A 19,031-nucleotide genomic window follows, 5' to 3' on the forward strand; every position below is an offset into this window, starting at 1 on the left:
TCTTCCTGCACTTAAGTTGGGTCGAAAGCCTGGTTTTTCCGGCTACGACTTTTGTGTGGCATAAAAGCAAAGAACCCAGACATGCGACAAAGCCAAAAAAGCCTCTTGTTTCGCAAGGTATGCGCGTGAGACCTTACAGAAAAATATACTTCAGCCAATTATAGTTTGCAGCCTTTGGCAGTCAGGCCAACTCAAAATGCAAATCTCTTGTGATGGACGGAGTGTGAATAGTCATGGCCCTCCCTGGATAATGTGTGCTATGAATAGATAAAGAGCATCGACCAATCAAAACTGACGTAGGTTAAATCTTCAATACTGTAACATAACAAAATCTATTAAAACACACGGACACGCCACTAATCGCAGTATATTAATTTTATAATGACTCAGCTAGCGCATAACAAGTCATCAACTAAATTTTGACCCAACCCAGCTTTTTAAGCAGCGTGTTGTTGGAGCAACACGACTTGGCATTGATCTTTGAATACGCATTATTTTAATCTATCACATACGACCTGCAACACTCAAGCGTGTTTTGCATTACAATTAGCCCCTGAACAATTATTTGCATACAGCCAAAAGTTCAGATATCGTACAGGGTTGCGCTGTCCAGAGGCGCTTGTACAACAGAAAAATTTCTACAACTGCAGAAACGTTGCTTGAAATCTAGTTCACGAAAGGTAGGCTCTTTCTGCTTTTATTATAAAGCCTGAACTTCCTTTCAGTAATAAAACGTCGAAAATTTATGATAATTTTAAAATGACCGCAGTAACACTATGGTTTCATCGACCCGGCCGGGTTGTATCTTCCAGTGCAGCGCAAATATAAAATTTAGCGACAATTTTTACATAAATATTTTGAGTTCAAATCATGTCAACGAGTTCTACAAGGTGGCTAAATTTATTAACGTTTCCATAAAAACAAAGACATTTTATTCAGGCCACGTTGGCAGAAGACTCAGCGGTTGCACATGCGGTGTAACTCGAGGGTAGAAAAATTGAAATGAGTTCTCCACTGTTAAAATGGCCGATTTGGTAGCTGTGTCAAAAGAATAAGTAATTTTTTATTTCGTAGGAAAAAATTTCCTTGGAAAATATTTCAGACGTGAAAGGAAACCTCGGAAAGGAAGTGAAAAGTGAAACTGTGCAACGACTGCAACCAGGCGCCATGTACCAGTCAGCGGAAACATTAAGACAGACCACGCGCGTCACGAGATGAAATCATGACAATTTTGTAAGAAACCAAAATAGAGTGTTTTTAGCGGCACTTTCTACGAATGAAATGCCCAGAAATCGATTGGAAAATTTCTAAACAGGGCCCCTAAATTAAACATTTAGATGTCATTGGACGAAGGAGGGCGTCCACTGATCGATTTCGTCTCCGACGGCCGCCCTAATGGCCCCGATGTAGTGCCTTATCACGCCGACCCGGCGAGTTATAGCACAGCAATTGTCGGTGGCTCGCATTATTTTGATAACAGAACTTCTGAACAGAGACCCTTACTTGGCAGATCGAGATCACGAATGGACAGTCATAGCGACACAGAATACCAGGGAAACCATTTTGACGATCCAGAGTTTACTAGCATCGTACATGCAGCGGAACAAGCTATTGATGTAGGAATTTTGCCAGAACGGATCTATCAGGGTTCGAGTGGAAGTTACTTCGTAAAAGACAAGGAAGGGGTGAGCTTTCTGTGATTGTTTGTGTATTTAACCATCTTTGAGTCCTATTTTTGCACATCGTTACAGAAATTACGTGTCTCCAAGCGCGGTAAATGTGTTTAGTTGTGCTGTGTTATATTTTGGTTATTTCTGTCCCTGTTGTAATCCTATTTCCGGTTTCGTTTTCACTACCATGATCTTGAATCATCAATACTGGATGATAATCTTCCTTGGGATAAAGAAAATTGACTGGAAGTCTCACAATATACATCTAAGCCCTATCATAATTATATGTTGTTGTTATAACTGTAGAATAGGTCATGTATAATTAATTTAACACAGATATACCAATGATTAATTAATTTTGCCCTGTGATGTTCCACTTTGGAGGTACAACTGTTCAGTTCTAACACATCTGTCATCAGTGAGCTATTATGCAACAGGACGGGCAAAGTAGGAAGACAGCAAATTGTCCTCGTGTGACCAGCGGGATGCCTATTGCAAATCACCTTCTTGTTACATGTATTTTCATGTTTAAATGTCATTAGAGGACAAGAGTTTACATGTAAGTTGAAAATCATGTCAAAATGTGTTGATCATTGGGTGTCACATTGGTCATGCATCCTCTTTCCTCAGCCGTCTTGTTGCATAAGTTCACTGTTAAGCTGGAAAAGCTGTCTCTGCAAGGAAAGTGGCAGGGAGGGAAAGTTTCCCAGCTTTGTTGTCTTTTACTGGAAGTCATTTTAATACTCTAACTACAGCTGTAGCTGGATGTCTTCACTGTAGTTTCAGGACTTACTATAGTTGCTGGCTGCTGGCAAGTATGGACCAAAAAAAAATGGAATTAAAGTGGCTTGCCCATCAATCATTGGCACAGAAATGAATTTTCTATTGCCTGTTGATTCTTTCGGTGAATACATGTACATGTACAGTGTAGCAATGGTTCGTGTCACATGTCACCTACTGATATTAATGTGCCAACCAGAGACCTCTTGAATGTCAAAACAAAGAGTTCTTTTAAAGTTTAGAAAAAAAAATAGCTTTTAGGATTCCCCCCCCCCCCCCCCCAAAAAAAAAAAATGAGGCATAAAAACTCCTTTGCAGAATCATTTTCAGGTAGTGAGATGTTAATTTTTGTCATGTGACTGCTGGTAGTTTAAAGTTTGTATGCTTTAAATTTATTTTTTTGGATCCTGAAAGCTAATTTTGTTTCCTAAACTTCAAATGACAGGATCAGAAAACAATAATTATTTATTTTCTCAAAGAATTATTTTGGTTTTTAAAATGAAGCAAAGAGTTATCCTTTAAGTGGGTACATGTATGAACTATCCAGGGACCCTAAAACATACTGTAGTTAAAGCTGTATGCAATATTAAATGCATAAATTATCATTATGCACATGTATGTCCCCTGTTTGCCCCTTCGTTAATCTGTCAGTGATGGTAATGGATTTCAGTTCACTCTCATTGCCAAATAGTTTTGGAATTCCTTGTCTGATAAAAATTATCTAAATGACATTAATATTTTATCAGTCACCCAACTGATTTAAGGCAACAGGTTGCTAGTATGTAACTGTTAGTGAGAGGACTTGGAAACTGTCAAGTGCTGTCAATGTGACAGTTTGTGGTGACAACCTCAGGGCATTACAGTGCAATGAACTCAACCGGGGCCACCCAACATTGATCAGCCAATCACAGGTCAGGTTTACAACAAAGGAGTCTGGCTTTGGTAGCTTGTAAACCAATAAAAAACGAGAACATTTCTTTAAATTTCAAAGTGTCGGTTTTTTCAGTGGCCCCGGTTAAGTTCGTTGCACTGTAAATGTGACAATTTAAAATTAATTTGGTCAAGGAAGATCACAAGCAGTGAGAAACATGGCAGTCGACTACTCTTACTAGCAGTTTTGTCTTGAGCTGACTTTTATCAACACTTGAATAAAATAATTATCATCTTTCCATCTGAGCTGTTGTCCTGTGGCTTTGATTTTACTTCTCCTTCTGCATATTTTGCCAATTCTTCCCTCCGATGGCAGCTGCTTACTGCCACCATTTTGAAAATCTACTCAGTCCCAGTTTTATGCTTGCATACCGAAAACCCAAAGAAATGCTGGGTAGGTGATCATTTTGAGTGTTGCCAAGAAACCATCACTTCATCCAATCACAGCGGCGGAAAAACAATCAAAATTGTATTGTTTTCACAACACTGCCAAGGCCCTGGTTGGCAAGACAAAATTGAAAGATCTGTTGGACAGCTAACTTTCAAATAATTATGTAAGTGAGCCATTCACTCTTACTGTATCTTACAAACCCATCATAGACAAACTGACAGCAATCACCTACCCAGCTTTCCTTAGGAATTTTTCAGTGGGCAGCGAAGAACTGAAACTAAATGGAATCTCAAAATGATAATAATAATAATAATAATAATAATAATAATAGTAATAATAATAATAATAATAATAATAATAATAATAATGCGCAAATTTCATGAAATGTTCAAATGCACATGACAAGATTAAAAATGGAATAAAAAGGCTAAAAAGCTAAAATTACAATCAACAGTAAACTTACAATGATTAAAACAAAAATGGCAGTGGGTCATAGCTGAAACTTTAAAAACAAGAATTGGAGAGAAATGGGGATATGTGGAAAAGAAACAGTGTAAATGAAAGATACAGGTCATACATGCACATGTACAGCATAGGGAAAGTTTGGTCATCCAAAGCCAAACTTTTTGCAATTGTGAGTAAATTGTATGGTTGTTTTATAATTCTGTTGTTCTTTTGTTGTAGAAAAAGATATCTGTGTTTAAACCAAAGGATGAGGAGCCCTATGGACACTTAAACCCCAAATGGACAAAATGGTGTCATAAGATTTGCTGTCCATGTTGCTTTGGTAGAAACTGCTTAATACCAAATCAGGGGTATCTGTCTGAAGCTGGGGCAAGCCTTGTTGATCTAAAGCTTGGTCTAAATGTTGTCCCTAAAACAAAGGTAAGAAACTAGTGGGCATTTTCTGAAGGGATCTACCTTTATGAAGTACCTTATTCTCCTTTATTTTCGCGGGACTTAAATTTCGCAAAAATTTTCTCAGCACATTTCGCAAGTCTTTAATTTTGTGATCGAGGAGAAAAATTGTGTTTGCCTTGTGTTTGAAATTAACGATTAAGTGACTTTATTTTACAAAAATTGTACGTTAATCAACAAGCGAAACAAAACCAATATGCTGTCCCTGAGCGGCAGCTGTGTTCCTCTAAAAGTCAGTCTAACAGTAATAAAAAAAAGTCTTCTTGTTCTTCCGAGTCATTATCGAGCATCGAGAGTATCGGTAAATGTCCTTTCTTGGAGATCTCAATAGAACCTTCAATCTCTTCGAATGGATCCTCGTGCAGGGGGAAGACTAAACGATTCATCTAATAGTGGGGCGATGCCAGCCTTTTCCCACCCACCCCTGTGGCACCTACTTATATCACTGCTGAGATATCTTGACACTGATTAACATCTAAAGTTGATAGATGATAGCTCCTTGTACTAACACCTTGTGTTAAAAATTGTTTAGGACCCTTGAAAACACTAATACATGATTTTTCTATGTCCATTAAATTTCGCGAGATCAAAGTTCGCGGTTGTTATTTTTCGCGGGTCTTTATGTTTCTCATCCGAATCTTTACATTACGCGAAGAACCTCTGCAAAAAAATTTTTCGATTTGTATGAAACGCGAATTTTTTATGATTTTTACAAATCTTTAAAATCCTATTTTATTGCGGTCCACTTGCCCCACTGATGAGAATGCCGACGGGCTCACAATAGGGCCACGTGACGTGGTCTGTGACGTACATTCAGGAACTCTCGAGTCTATGCACTCAGTTGACCTTCAGTAAAGTACATTCCCGGTAGAAAGAAAATCGTCAGATTCACCGGTAGGAAGGAAAAACTTAGCTCCAAATAAGTATATTCCATGGCAGAAAACTTATCTGACACGGAAAGTGAGCAAACCGCTGAAGAAAGCAGCTAGGACGAATTTGAAAGCGTCAAAGTCAAGGCGATAGATGGCGTCCACGAAACAAGTAATACGTGTGAAGATGATGATACACTCGAACCGTACGCGGACGAGACGATAGCAGACGAAGAATGGCTAAAAAGATATCGCAAGGAACAAGAGGAGAAGCGACGACTCGAGGAAGATTTAACGAAATGTTTGGAGAATAGAGTGCGTGTTAGTGGATGGTAAAGTTCTCACCTTGCATTTTGCATACGCGCTCTTCATTATCATCTGTCAAAACTATGGCCAAGGACTCACATACATTCGAACGAATTATTTTCCATGTAGATGTACTTGTGGTTACTGTAGCCGTGATCCGCTAGCAAATATCAGCGAGTGCTACTGCTGCAAGGAACTCGAAGGCAATTGGAAAGCGCTGACTAGCGACATTGTTCTCGCGGAACTACAGGAAGGACACGTGTTGAACTGTGATAATAATAGCTTGTCTCGTTCTCTGAAATTTCGGCTGTAAATTTTATTGTAGGATGGAAGTTGTTAGCTTGTCCAATGACAGGTTAATTTCCTTTTTGTCACTGTCCCACAGTTTACGAAATCCATTGTATCTTTTAGGCGCATACGTCTTGCGAAACGTTCGAAGTCTAACAAGAGTTGGCGTCTAATTTAATTCGTGTCTGTCACCGGTGTCAGGACAGATTTGAGCCCTTTAGAAATAATGCTAACAGGCTGTCGCTAAGTTGTTTGTTTGAAAAATTCTTCATGAATTTCTCGTGTTTTTCTCTTTGTGTCTCAATCCGTTTTTTAGCCAATTTTTTTCTGCGCTCTTTGCGCTTGTTATTTGTTTTGTGCCCTTTTTTATTTTGAGCCCCCGTTGTGGTGGTTAGGTTTTCAGAGATAACGCTGTTATACTTTTCAACATTTTTATTGTTTGCAGAATTCTACAACACATGTGTGTACAATATTTGTTTGAGCTCGTTGAATTCTTGCTGCAGTTTATCTACCTTATCTACATCGTGGTTTACAATGTTTTCTGTGTTCGCCGAGTGCGACTGTTCTCGCATCGATCTATTTACATCAGTGGTAGCATTTGTGCTAATATTTTTTGAGAGCTCGGTCTCAACGAAACTTCGCGGATCTCACGATCTATGAGAATATATACCAAAACAATTACACCATATTTTATAAAACTTGCGACTGAGTTAACAGTGAGGTCAAACTATAAACCTCAGAAGGTTACAACGCTTAGAATGTCACAAGCGGGTGTCAATATTTATCGAAAGCTTACCATTCGCTTTCCCTGCTCCTCTTCGAAGGTGGCTCTTGGTTTTCGTCTTCCTTTCGCTTAGCTGGTTTAAAGGATAAACACAAACGCGATGTCATCCTACTTCAGTTCACTTTTTAAGTTTAAACCTGAATTTATCAGCCTTGTGAAATCCTCGTCATTGAAGTGCATGGAGCACAAGGACGAGGTCTTTCCAGGCGCGTGTCCACATCTTCCTCCGCTCCAGCATAAAATCGATCCATTTCTTTCGCCTCCTCAGTCTTTGCGGGCATGTGGTGCTACAGAAAGGAATCCTGTGCATGCTTATTCCATTCGCTTCGTCTTTGATGTTTCCACGTCTCGCTGCAACACATCTTTCCGGCATTTTCGAGAAACGTGCAGAAATACCGCGACTTGTTTTCAGTGAGATCCAGAGAAAGGCTGAAGTCACGTGTTCCTGAATCTACGTCACAGCTCTTGCTAAACCGAGAGGAGACTAATGCGAATGGTGGGCCAAAATGGCGGCAAATTTGAACGTCTTATTAAATTCATAGAAAATTCGCGTTTTATGCAAATTGAAAATTTTTTCACTGAAGTTCTTAGGGTGATGTTTAGATTCAGATAAGAAAATAAAAAAAATTCCGATATGGGCACTTTAAGAAATGCATCTCACAAGAATCACCTGAAACAACAATAATTTCAACATAAAAATAATGTACAGTGTACCTCAATGTTATGCTGCTCAGGGGTGGGGTGGGACAGGAGGAGGGGGGGGGAGGCTGGGCATTGTCTGTCTGTGTTTGGGAATTTCTTTACAAACGTTCTGTAAATGTTTAGTGACTCTTCACCATGCATCCAGGATTGCCTTGCAGTGGAACATCTGAACAGAAAATCTCAGCTTCATTGTAGGTTGAAATGCTTTTCCTTTGTCTCTACCCCTAAACCCCCCCCCCCCCACCCCTTTAGCATTGATAGATGCTCTTGAGGTGTTTTTATTTAATTGCAAGAATCCAAAATAATTATTTTGTCAGATGGATTTTTGTAGTTTGGTGATTACAGTTCTTGAAATCTGCTGAATTTTTTGCAGTTTGCAGTTCCAGAAGATATCCATACAATAAAATTATATTCTCCACGCAGATGGTGTTTTGTTTTGCACCCCCCTCCCCCAAGGAAATTCCAGTTTAGCTTCATACTTTGCTTCTAAAATTTTGACCTTTAAGACCCCCTCCCCCTTATGAATTTCCTATGACCTTCCATGGGGTGGGCATGGATTTTTTCTGGAACTGCACTATCAACAAACTGATCTTTTCTGAATTTTTTTTTAATCAATTTGACAAATAAGGTTTGTGGTTTAGCATGCTCCAAACAGTATTGATAAAAATTTTCTCCTGGGTATTTTTTATGACTAGTCCTACAAATGAAAATGTTTTTGTTGATTTTCAGGTTGTAAGACTTGCTAGTGATACATTTAACTACACTGCTTTTGATCGTGCGAAGGCAAGGTCAAAAAAGTTTGCTACGGAAAGGTTTCCTGATACTTTAGGAAAACATGTTAAAGCTGGACTGCCTCCTAAGGTATGTCAGTGGAAAGATTTAAAATGTTAATATATTATTAATTGATGAATCAGCGTAAAGGGAAACTATCATGAATGACACATGTGCAGGGGTTAAATCCAAGCGTGAAAAAATCAGGCCAAAATTTTATCCACTGTAGTCCCAGTGAGGTTGAAATAATAATAGCCCCAATTTCCACAAAAAGAGAAAGAAAGATTCTGGTGCATGTACATTATACACTTGTAGTTTTAGCTGGTCTTTGCAGCACACATTTCTACATTTCTACATTTCTACAGAAATAATATTTATTAAAAGTTATCTATCAGGGAAAGCAGCCGGAAGATAACTAGTGAAATTTTTATTATCTGGCCTCAGTTGTTCAAAGAACAGATAACTCTATCCAGCAGATAAAATGTACTGCAACCAATACATTTTATTTGCTGGATAGCGACTTATCCACTGGATAAAGTTATCCGCTCTTTGAACAACTGGGGCAAAGTGAATGCACACTGGCCAATGTCACAATGTACTAATCAAAATGCTGATCTCCATGTATTGATTGTGATCTTTTTGTTCTTTAGCTTGGCTCCTTTCAGCTGTTTGTAGATGGTTATAAAGATGCTGAGTTTCACCTCAGGAAGTTTGAAATGGATCCTCTCCCTACAGCCACTAATAAAGATTTTATTTTCCAATTTCAAAAGCTTGTCTGTCTTGATTACATTATTAGGAATACAGGTATGATAACACAAGTTAAAATACTCTATTTAAAAATTAGATTATGAGCTCGAAATTTCTATTGCGTGATAATATCATTGATGAGGGCAAAGCCCGAATCAACTATCATGTGATAGAAATTTTGAGCGAATAATCTAATTGTTTTATTGTAAATCTTCCAGTCGTTCAAAACTTAACAACAACAGCAGGTTCACATTTTTACACACCACACTCTACTCACTATCTATAGCAGAATAGATAGTGAGTAGCGTAGCCAATAAGAGGGCCGCATTTGTGATAGAACGCTAGTAGATGTATACTTATAATCTTTACATGCAACTACAAAAGTGATCAGCATCCAATTTCTCCTGACAACAACACCACCTGATCATACATACAGGTCATGAGAATAAGCAAAATGATAAAAAAAAAACTTTTGATGGTTAAACAAATTGCATTAACTAGTGCTATAAGAAATAATAATATTATATTAAGAAAAAAGATTAGGGGCACAGGTGACGCAGTGGTGAGAACAATCACCTCCCACCAAGGCAACCCTGGTTCAATTCCATCATATGTGGGTTGAGTATGTTGTTGGTTCTTGTCCTTGCTCTGAGAGGTTTTACTGTGGGTACTCCTGTTTTCCCTTCTCCTCAAAAACCAACATTTACAAATTCCAATTCGATCTGGAGAGTGTTCCCAATCAGTGCTCTGTGCTAAATACAGTAGAGCACTAATGCAGTGACACTTAATAAATATATCTTATTCGATGGGTTTACATATAATACGCGCGGATATTTTGCGAGTTGCAATGAGCAAAATGTCTGCGAGTACATATGTAAAACCATCGAATAAGAGATTTATTATTCCACTACAAAAAGATTTTGTTATTTTGGCTTCTCTGTTTTGGTAACAGTTTTGAAATACACCAGGCATTAACTGTCCATCGGTATATGGCACGTACGAATGACGTAAACAACACAGAAAGCCTGTTAAATGTCTTTAATTTGATTGGATAAAATGAAAAGATAAATGACAAGTGATTGGCATGCTAAAAACTTGTTTTTGAGCTTGCATTGTTTCAAAAACTGTTCTTCATCCAGTCCGGCCATTGTTGCTCCTTTTATCTGCCTTTTCCGTCCGTATTCGCTCTGTTGTAAACCGGTCAAACCGGGACACTACAGTGTATTGCAGTCTCATATTTTGCGCGTTCTCTTGACCTTATTTGGTGAAATGACATAATAGTGGAATAATAAAGTGATTTATTTATTTTGCTTATTAAAAAAAAAACAACAACGAGAAGAACATGCATGTTGAATTGTCAGGGCTTAATTCATTCTGAACACAAACCAACCATTTCAGGTTATCGCAGGTTTTAAAAGAACATTCAGCAATTAGAGTTGCAGCAGAGGTGCTTTAGAACTAACCTTTGACAAGAAATTTTAAAGACCAAAGGCAAACTTCAAGATGTATTAATTTTTGGTCATACTTTGTTCTTGTCGTACATTGTTAAATTGCAGAATGTTCTTTCTTTGTTGTTCTATCCTATTAGATCGTGGAAATGATAACTGGCTAATAAAATACGAAAGAACTCCAGAGGTGGATAGGCAAGTGGAAGGTGAACATGGGGTGAGTAAGCATTATACATAGCACAATGTCATATAATATTTTTATGTAGCTCTTGACCCCAAGTAATCTGTAGTTAACCCTTACATTACTGAGAGGCTGTACATTAATTTGAAGCTAGAAAAAAAACACCTTACTCTGAGGTAGGGGGTGGAGAGGGGTCGGTGCAAGTGTGGGGGGATGGGGGGAGGAGATGGAGGGGATGTATGGAGATTTTCTAGAACTACATGTACATGTACTACACTCTGTATGACAAATGCCACTTGGTGACAGGCTTACATGTATGTTGGAACCAACACGCCTTATTGAATATACATGTATGATTTGATCCACAGACTCAAAAGTTAGTCTCAGCTTGTACATGTACTGTATGTACATTTATATCATAAACAGCAATAGAGGAAAGTACTGCTCAGTAGCGTTTATTTGAATGTTTTAATGATCACGGTTTAGGATTACATACACTGACTCAAAAGTTAGAAACACCTTGCACAGCACAATAAACAGCACCAAAGGAAAGTACTGCTCAAGGCAAATTGTGGATTTCAATGGTCATGGTATCGGATATCTTCCAAAGATTCCCAAAAAATTTTCCATCTATTTCCAGTTGTAGTTTTAGCAGGTAACATCATTTTATTTTTAATATTCCCACAGGGCGACTGGGATTACGTTGATGCCCCCAAAATATTTGTGGCTGCTATAGACAATGGACTGGCATTCCCGTTTAAACATCCTGACTCCTGGAGAGCTTGTAAGTTAAATGCGCAATTATTGTTACTTGTCTTGCTGTTTTTGCCGTATGCTGATATTTTGCCTTAACATGTTAAATCTTGTTTTCTGTCAGATCCATTTCACTGGGCGTGGTTAACACAAGCTAAAGAACCCTTTGTGGATGAACTTTGTGATCTCATTTTACCTCAATTAGCAGATATGAATTTTGTACAGGATCTTACAGAAGACTTGTACCTCCTTTTTCGGGTATGATTGCTTTGATGACTCGCAGTACAAGAGAAGACATTGGTGCTTGCTTGTTTACCATTGTTTATACAGGAAAAAGAGCAAATTTATGTACATGTACATGTTTTAACCTTTAATATAATTATTCTTAAAGTCCCAGTCACATTTTCAAGACATTATTTTACTTGTACAATTTTTGAGAATTGGTTTAACATCAATTCACTTCCTTTGCAATATTGTTAACTTGGTGATCATTTCCCCAATTCGTCTGACCTGTTTTCTCAGAGTCAACGATTCTTAAAATTAAGCAGAGTTTTGTCAAAGCCAAGAACTAGTAGAGTATGTGTTGACCGGATAAATCTCAGGTGCCTCCAACCAGTGCGTGTCCAGATTGTACCCTTGACTTCAGGCCCCAGTTGTTCAAAGGGCAGATGACTTTATCAAGTGGATAAGTCACTATCCAGCGGTAATAATGTATACCGAACAACGCTTCCGGCAGGTTTTCCACACAATACCATACTTAAATTAGACATACATGTACACTTCTACTCTATACACAAATTATAGAGCCATAGGGAAATTCTTGCACACATTTAGTTGCTGCATAGCGACCTATCCAGTGGATAAAATTATCCGCTCTTTGAACAACTGGGGCCAGGTATTTTTGGTGTTGCGTTTGTAGCTATGAAGTCAACAAAACAGAAGTTGAGTAATGTTAGAAGGAATTAAGACACTGACTACGTACTTTGGGAGCTTTATTTTCTTGTTGATCAACTGGGTTTTTTTTCTTTATTTACAGGAGGACAAAGGCTTTGATAAATCTTTATTTGAGCGCCAAATGTCAGTTCTAAGGGGACAGGTAAATGCTTCAGTCATTCTGTTTAGTTTTGTTGTTACCCAGGACTTCCAACAACGAACCTTATAATGTTGGCTGCCCTGTGGTACACATTTATAACCCGCAATTTACATAGTACATTTTTCACGAAACTGTTTCTAATTGAATGTTTTTTTTCTTTCCTCCCTTTTTCTACAATGGAGTGTTGTGGTTCAGTAAATTGTTTTTTGAATGATCATATCTGGTTTGTCACCAAAGGTTCTCAATTCTCGTTGACGAGTTTACAACAAAAAAGTGCTCATTTCGGCGGTAAAGGATGTTTTCCAGCTGTTGTTGACTTTGGTAGATTAACGGGAAAATAAAACAGGACTCGCGTTCAATTTGACTTTACCATCTAAATATTACATTAATTCACGTTTTCATTGTATTAGTTTTCATTGTATTAGCACAGCTTCTAGCGTGCGTTCGATCGACTCTTTTCCGGAATAGGAATACATACAATTATCACACGAAATCCCGCGAGAGGTTTTTGGCGTTACTAGAGTACAAAATGGCTCTTAAATTATCGTATATCAGCGAACGTTTGCAGAAATGTCTTTCCAAAGAGAAATCTTACAGCAATTCCGCTTATTTTTATTCCGAAATGCGGTCAATCGAACGCAACCCTGATCGTGGACGGATCCCAGTTTTTGACTCGTTATTAAATCTCGAATGTTAAACTGAACAATGCAGATTTTTACAATCAATTCACACAGTCTCTAGATCAGACCACTTGTACAAATGATCTAACCTGGCGCGCTTCTATAAGTTCTTCTCTTTGTATTTCAGATCCTAAATTTAACACAGGCTCTACGGGACAAGAAGTCCCCTCTTCAGCTGGTCCAAATGCCTGTTGTAATTGTAGAACGAAGAAAAGTCGAGACTGGAGAGAGGTTACGGAGCCAGAGCCACGCTTTCACGCAGAGCTTCCAGCACAGATCGCCATTCTTTTCCTGGTGCTAGTCCTGTAACAAACACCAGCGTGACAAACAGACGGACTTTTCTTAGTCAGTGATCGTCGATGATCTGCTTAGGTGATTCAAACGCCAGAAACATTGGTACGATGAACATAAAGAAATACGCGTGGTCGATCAAGACCACACAATTCAGAACTGAAATGAAAAATCATCTGACGGTATTCGAACATGTGTATACTCCAGGCAAAATAGTTTCGCCTGACAACGAGTGAAAGCATGCAACGAGATGCAAGATGGGTGAGAAAACCTGGTGCTTCGTTGCTCATAATTTGCTTGTCCAATGACAGGTTTTACAGGGCTTACATAGAAAATAGATGGCACTTGAAAAGATCGTGGAATTTTTTCTCCCACAGTGACAGAACTTTACAAAGTAAAATTGTTTACTTTGTGCATATTTACTTTAGAAAACTGATAACCCTCCCGCTTTTACCGTGCCCCGGGCTCCAAGATGGTGAAAAGATTGCATACAGAAAGCAAACGTGAAAATACGCCCGGGCGTATTCCCATTCGCTTTCTAGTTTTTTTTCTTTCCTCTATTTTGAAGCTTGGAACAGGGCTTAGGTTAAATTAAAGGGAGAAAACAACCTTTTTTACAACCAGTGATTCATCCTTCCATGTTTTGCCATGGACTCTTCAAGAAATGTGTGTACATTTCTTTCCCAATTTCCTTTGCATTTGCCAAATCTTGGGTTAGTGTAATCAGAGTAATTTACCAATAAGCCATTTTCATGATGGCGTCATTTTACTACAACTACCAGAATTCATTTCGTTTTCCTTTTCAAATGTAAATTTTGTAATCCCAGTGGACAGCAAAGAACAATAGCTCCAATTAGCATTAGAAAAGAAAAACCAGAGGGATTCTGGTAGTTGTAGTAAAATGACGCCATAATGAAAATGTCCTATTTATGGCGGTTTCCGCCATTGAGGCACCAAAATTATTTTATTTATGATCTAGAACGTGTGATAAGCCCAAAGATTTTTTTTTTGTGTACTTGTTCAGTCGTACACTATTCCCGCCAAATAACTATTTTGTTTGCAAAGTGAAACGGAATGGCCAGATCGTAGGTTAATTACATTTAGGTATACTGAATAGACTATTTGAGCAAATTATTAAGATAACACAATTGTGCTGCAGTGTCTGACATGACACAATTGCAGGGAGAGGGATTACAAATTTTCAAACTTTTTAAGCAAACAAACAAAAACATCCAAATTATTGACACGATAACAAGAAGAATAGCACACGTACAATTTTGCGTCAAAAGTCGAGTTCAAATTCACAACACCCCCATAATTAGAGAAGATCTTACCCTTGGTTGGGTGTGGTGCTGAGTTTTCACAGTAATGATGGATCTAAGATAAGAAAAGTTAAGCTTTCTAGATAAATAGAAACTATTGAAAGGTAATAAAATTCGAGAAGGCGTTCTTGCAGTCCGTACGTCACTTTTTGATAGAAAGGTTATTGGGGAGGGTGGGGAGGATAAAAAGTTAGACATTCTGAATATAAATGATTAAAATAAATTAAACAGATGTGTTGTGTATTGAACTGTGTGATACATTTTTGGCTTTTATTTAAAATAGCCTAACTTTCCAGGAGAGCATTATTTGTGACGCTCTCTCACACGATTTCCTTGAATTCTTGGTAAAATGAGCGAAAAGACAAATCCTTTCTTTCTTTCCTTTTTTTTTTTTTTTGTTTAAAAACAGTTTGGGACAGAAATATCACTTTTCACACTGTCTTTGAACCTGAAACACCTAAACTTTTAAGATAGTAGTGCTTTTTGCTTTCGAGTAATAGACCATATTCGTATTCTCGGTATTGAACTGGATCGAGCTTGCAATGGAGGCTCTTGCGGGGGAATATATTAGAAACTATTTGCATGTGGAAAGATTTCCCCGCATAAGCCTCGTGTGCAAGCTAGTTCCAGTTCAATACCTAGAATACGAATACGGTCTATTGTTTCTTGTTGTTGTTGGTTTTTTTGTCAAACTGCAGTAGCGGAACGGTTGATGTATGTTTAGGGGCCATCTTTGATTGGCTAAACGTGTTGGAACTCCCGACACTTCTGCTCGACATTTTGACTCGCCCCGTCATTGCTACTTGACTATCAAATGCCTTAGAGCGGTTTTCAATTGAGTGTTGAAAGTAATTTTGCGTTTGCTTTGCATTACTACGCTCAGTGATTGGTTAACAAAACTCGCGCCACTTTCTCAACAATGGGAATCCAAACCAAAACCAATCGTGCTTTGGCCGCGCGCGTTTTCCCGCGCTTGGCGCCAGTTACAGGTATTTGCTTCGAGTTCTGATTGGCTCGTTGTGTTGTATACATCTGTTGCGATTGGCCAGAGTCGTGAGAATATGACATAAAAAGAAAGCTCAAGTATGTTGATGGCTTTAAAGTTATTAATAAACTATTTACTTGCTGAAGCTACGAAAACTATTTTCATTTTCAAACTCGGCAACCTTTAGGCTAGAAATGAAACTTTGTTAACATATACACCTGTATCGTGAATGAAAAAATTCGACAGTAAATTTTCAGAGCCATGAAAATCGCCCACCAATTTCACAAAGGGAACTGAAACTTGGAAGCTAAATTTTCTTAGGAGCGAACAAGCGTCTGGGGACTAGGGCGGGAAATCTACTCACGGACGAAAAGTGACCAAAGAACTGGTTCCATGTCATCGTTTTCTAGTGACTCTATACCCTCTCTCCTACGAGATCAGATCAAATTTCAGTTTGGTTTTAAATTCGCCATTTGAGAGCGGTTTTCGATTGGTTGTCGAAAGTAATTCGCGTTTGCTTTGGTTTTGCTTCACTTCGCTCTGTGATTGGTTGGCAAATATTGCGCAGCCGCAATGAGTAGCAAAACCCAAACCAATCGTGACTTACCTGCTTGCGTTTTCCCAAGCTTGGAGCCGTTTACAGGAATTTCTTCGAATTCAGATTGGTTCATTGCGCTGTTTGCGTCTGTTGTGATTGGCCAGAATCAGATTTGTAAGGTTTGGCAAGCAAAAGCCTTTCAAAAGCTTTCCCTCGCTGTTGTTGTTGTTATAGTGTTCCCTCAGTAAAATACCTAAAAATTGATCCTGTATCGGACCTCAGTTAGGAGTTACGAGAGTCCTGAAGGAAGGAAACTCTCTGAAACTTCTTTAGTTGATACATCACTTTCGTGTCAGTCTGGGAGTACTTGAAAGGAGAACAATATATTCGGAAACTTCTCTTGGCAAATGATATATGCCAATAAAAAAATGTTAGAAAGCCGGGAAACCCGGCGGAGGACAGCGAGTTTCTATTGCTGCAACATTTTCGAGTTCTCTGTGGTGACTTTTTAACAAAACAAAACAAAACACCGGACCCTTACGCTTAAGTTATCATACGCTTGGTTCAACTTATTAATTAAGGAAACGAATCATAGTCTTCGTTATTGGGTTCAACCGGTTTTGTTCCTATCTTTTTACTCAATGTTTGATCTGGGGGCTCAACACATTCGCTTTTTCGTGTTTTACTTACATCAACCATGGAGCTTTCAATAGTGAAATCAAAGCTGTTAGTATATTGAATTGGCATTAGTTTTAAGTTTTGTTTTGCGTCACGCGAAAACATACTTCAAATCTTTTCTGCCGTTGTACATTAATTCGCCATGTTTGGTGACTTTTGACTGTATTTCTCTTAAGTACGTGCGTAAACTTTCAACAATGCGCCAAGGATTTCAAGAGCTGGGTAGATTATTTACTTGCATATCTGTTTCTAACAAACTTGATTCTTGGAAAAATAATATTGGCTAATTATGTATTTAACTGCAATGGATGACGTGGGTTGGATGATTGAGCGTCAGTAGATCAAACGTTATTCGTCAACAAAGACAAAACAAGTAGTGTCGTTTGTCCTACGTATCGACAAACTATCAGAAAGAAATATTTTCTCTGACATGAAATAGCTCTTATTGAGAGCACCAAGAGGAAAATAGTAAGTGATTTCTCAGAGGAATGGAAAACTATAACAAGTTTTTAGCGATTTGTCTAAAATGCACAGACAGAACTTGAAAAGAAAATGGCCAATTTTTCAATTTGCAATCCATTTCCTGATCCAAGCCATCTACAGCCAAAGATAATTGAAATTAATTTTTTGTGCCGTAGTAGGGAAATTGTTAACAAAACTGAACCATTATTTTAACGTTTTGAACAACCGATTCAAATATTTTTTCTAGCCATTCAATTCAAAGTGACGCTAAAAATGTGTTACACTTAACCCCTGTAAGTCCTGTGTTGGAATAGCAGCCCGCATCCAGGCATCCAAGGTGGAGTTAAGAATACTATCGTTTCGCGGTACAGTAACCTGTGGAATGGCTGAACATTGATGCACAGTTGTGCTGTATGAATCGTGATGACGTATCCAAATTAAACAAATACTGCTTACAGAATTAATAAGGCAGACATCTTTAACCAACAATTTTTGTTGATTTGCCTCGTTTGCCACACATTAAACAAACAAGAGACAAGGAAACCATGGGGATCATGGGTTATTTAGCCTCCAAGATTTGTTATAAGACTAAACGAAAACAATTACTCAAAGAAAATTGCATAATATTAGCTTTGCATAAACTACACTGGCATACTATGTAAGCATTTCAGCCCTCCAAAAGGGAGAAGCTTGGCGTTTCGAGTATGAACTACGCCGGAGTTACATTAATGAAAAGAAATTCAAGTTGTCGTTAAATTGTGCAGGCAAAAGAGAGTTTTGAAATGACGTATTAAACTAAACATACGTAGGTCGTAGAATTATTTAGTTCCTTTTGGTGGGTAGTGCACTGTATAGTGCTCTACCCACTATGCCGTCAGGCATGTAAGAGTGAGTGAGTGAGTAAGCAAGCGAGCGAGTGAGTAAGTGAGTGAGTGAGTGAGTGAGTGTCCGTAAAGGTCCGTAGTGCGTGCATACTGAAATCACGAACGTGATGAAGGCACGATTCAAATAACTGACCAACCCTATATTATTAATTTCATGATTCAAGCCATTGTTATAATTATAGTACATGAGATAATCGTTCAAGGAAGAACAAATAAAATATTTTAACCAATATCACCCTATGTTGGTCGAAGTGGCGCATCGACGTTTCTTCAATCATGATATTCCCGATTCATGGAATTTTGAATTTGAATTTTTTAATCCGAACATTTTCTAATCACTTTCAATACGCGCGATAATTTACCAATGTCAAGAACTATCGTCCGATCTGAATGAAATTTGGAACGATTTTTAAAGTGATTGATATTTGTCAAGAGTTAAGTAAATCGAACATTCAGAGACAAGGGAGTGTCTAGTTCCTGAAACATACGAGAGTGTAAGGAAGGTTGACAATATCAGAATATAACTAACGCGGTTTGTTCAACTGATGGCTGTTTGCTCG

General features: G+C 38.2%; 1 protein-coding gene across 2 annotated transcripts; it reads left to right on the forward strand.

The window, feature by feature from the left end:
* The first annotated feature begins 537 nt into the window (after positions 1–537).
* Positions 538–15,156, forward strand: LOC146457167 (phosphatidylinositol 4-kinase type 2-beta-like). 2 transcript variants are annotated; one of them, XM_085092219.1, is made up of 10 exons: positions 538–680; positions 1,511–1,685; positions 4,456–4,656; positions 8,368–8,499; positions 9,060–9,213; positions 10,745–10,821; positions 11,473–11,569; positions 11,663–11,796; positions 12,575–12,634; positions 13,439–15,156. In XM_085092219.1, the coding sequence occupies exons 2-10, from the start codon at positions 1,524–1,526 to the stop codon at positions 13,610–13,612; spliced, it is 1,191 nt and encodes a 396-aa protein (XP_084948345.1). In that variant the 5' UTR covers positions 538–680; positions 1,511–1,523; the 3' UTR covers positions 13,613–15,156. The 2 variants fall into 2 exon arrangements, with proteins under 2 accessions (XP_084948345.1, XP_084948344.1); XM_085092218.1 differs by having other exon boundaries at positions 578–680; positions 1,075–1,685.
* The last annotated feature ends 3,875 nt before the right edge of the window (positions 15,157–19,031 follow it).

This window comes from Pavona decussata, unplaced genomic scaffold (assembly GCF_977016875.1).
Source record: "Pavona decussata unplaced genomic scaffold, jaPavDecu1.1 SCAFFOLD_245, whole genome shotgun sequence".
In the NCBI taxonomy this organism is placed as follows: Eukaryota; Metazoa; Cnidaria; class Anthozoa; order Scleractinia; family Agariciidae; genus Pavona; species Pavona decussata.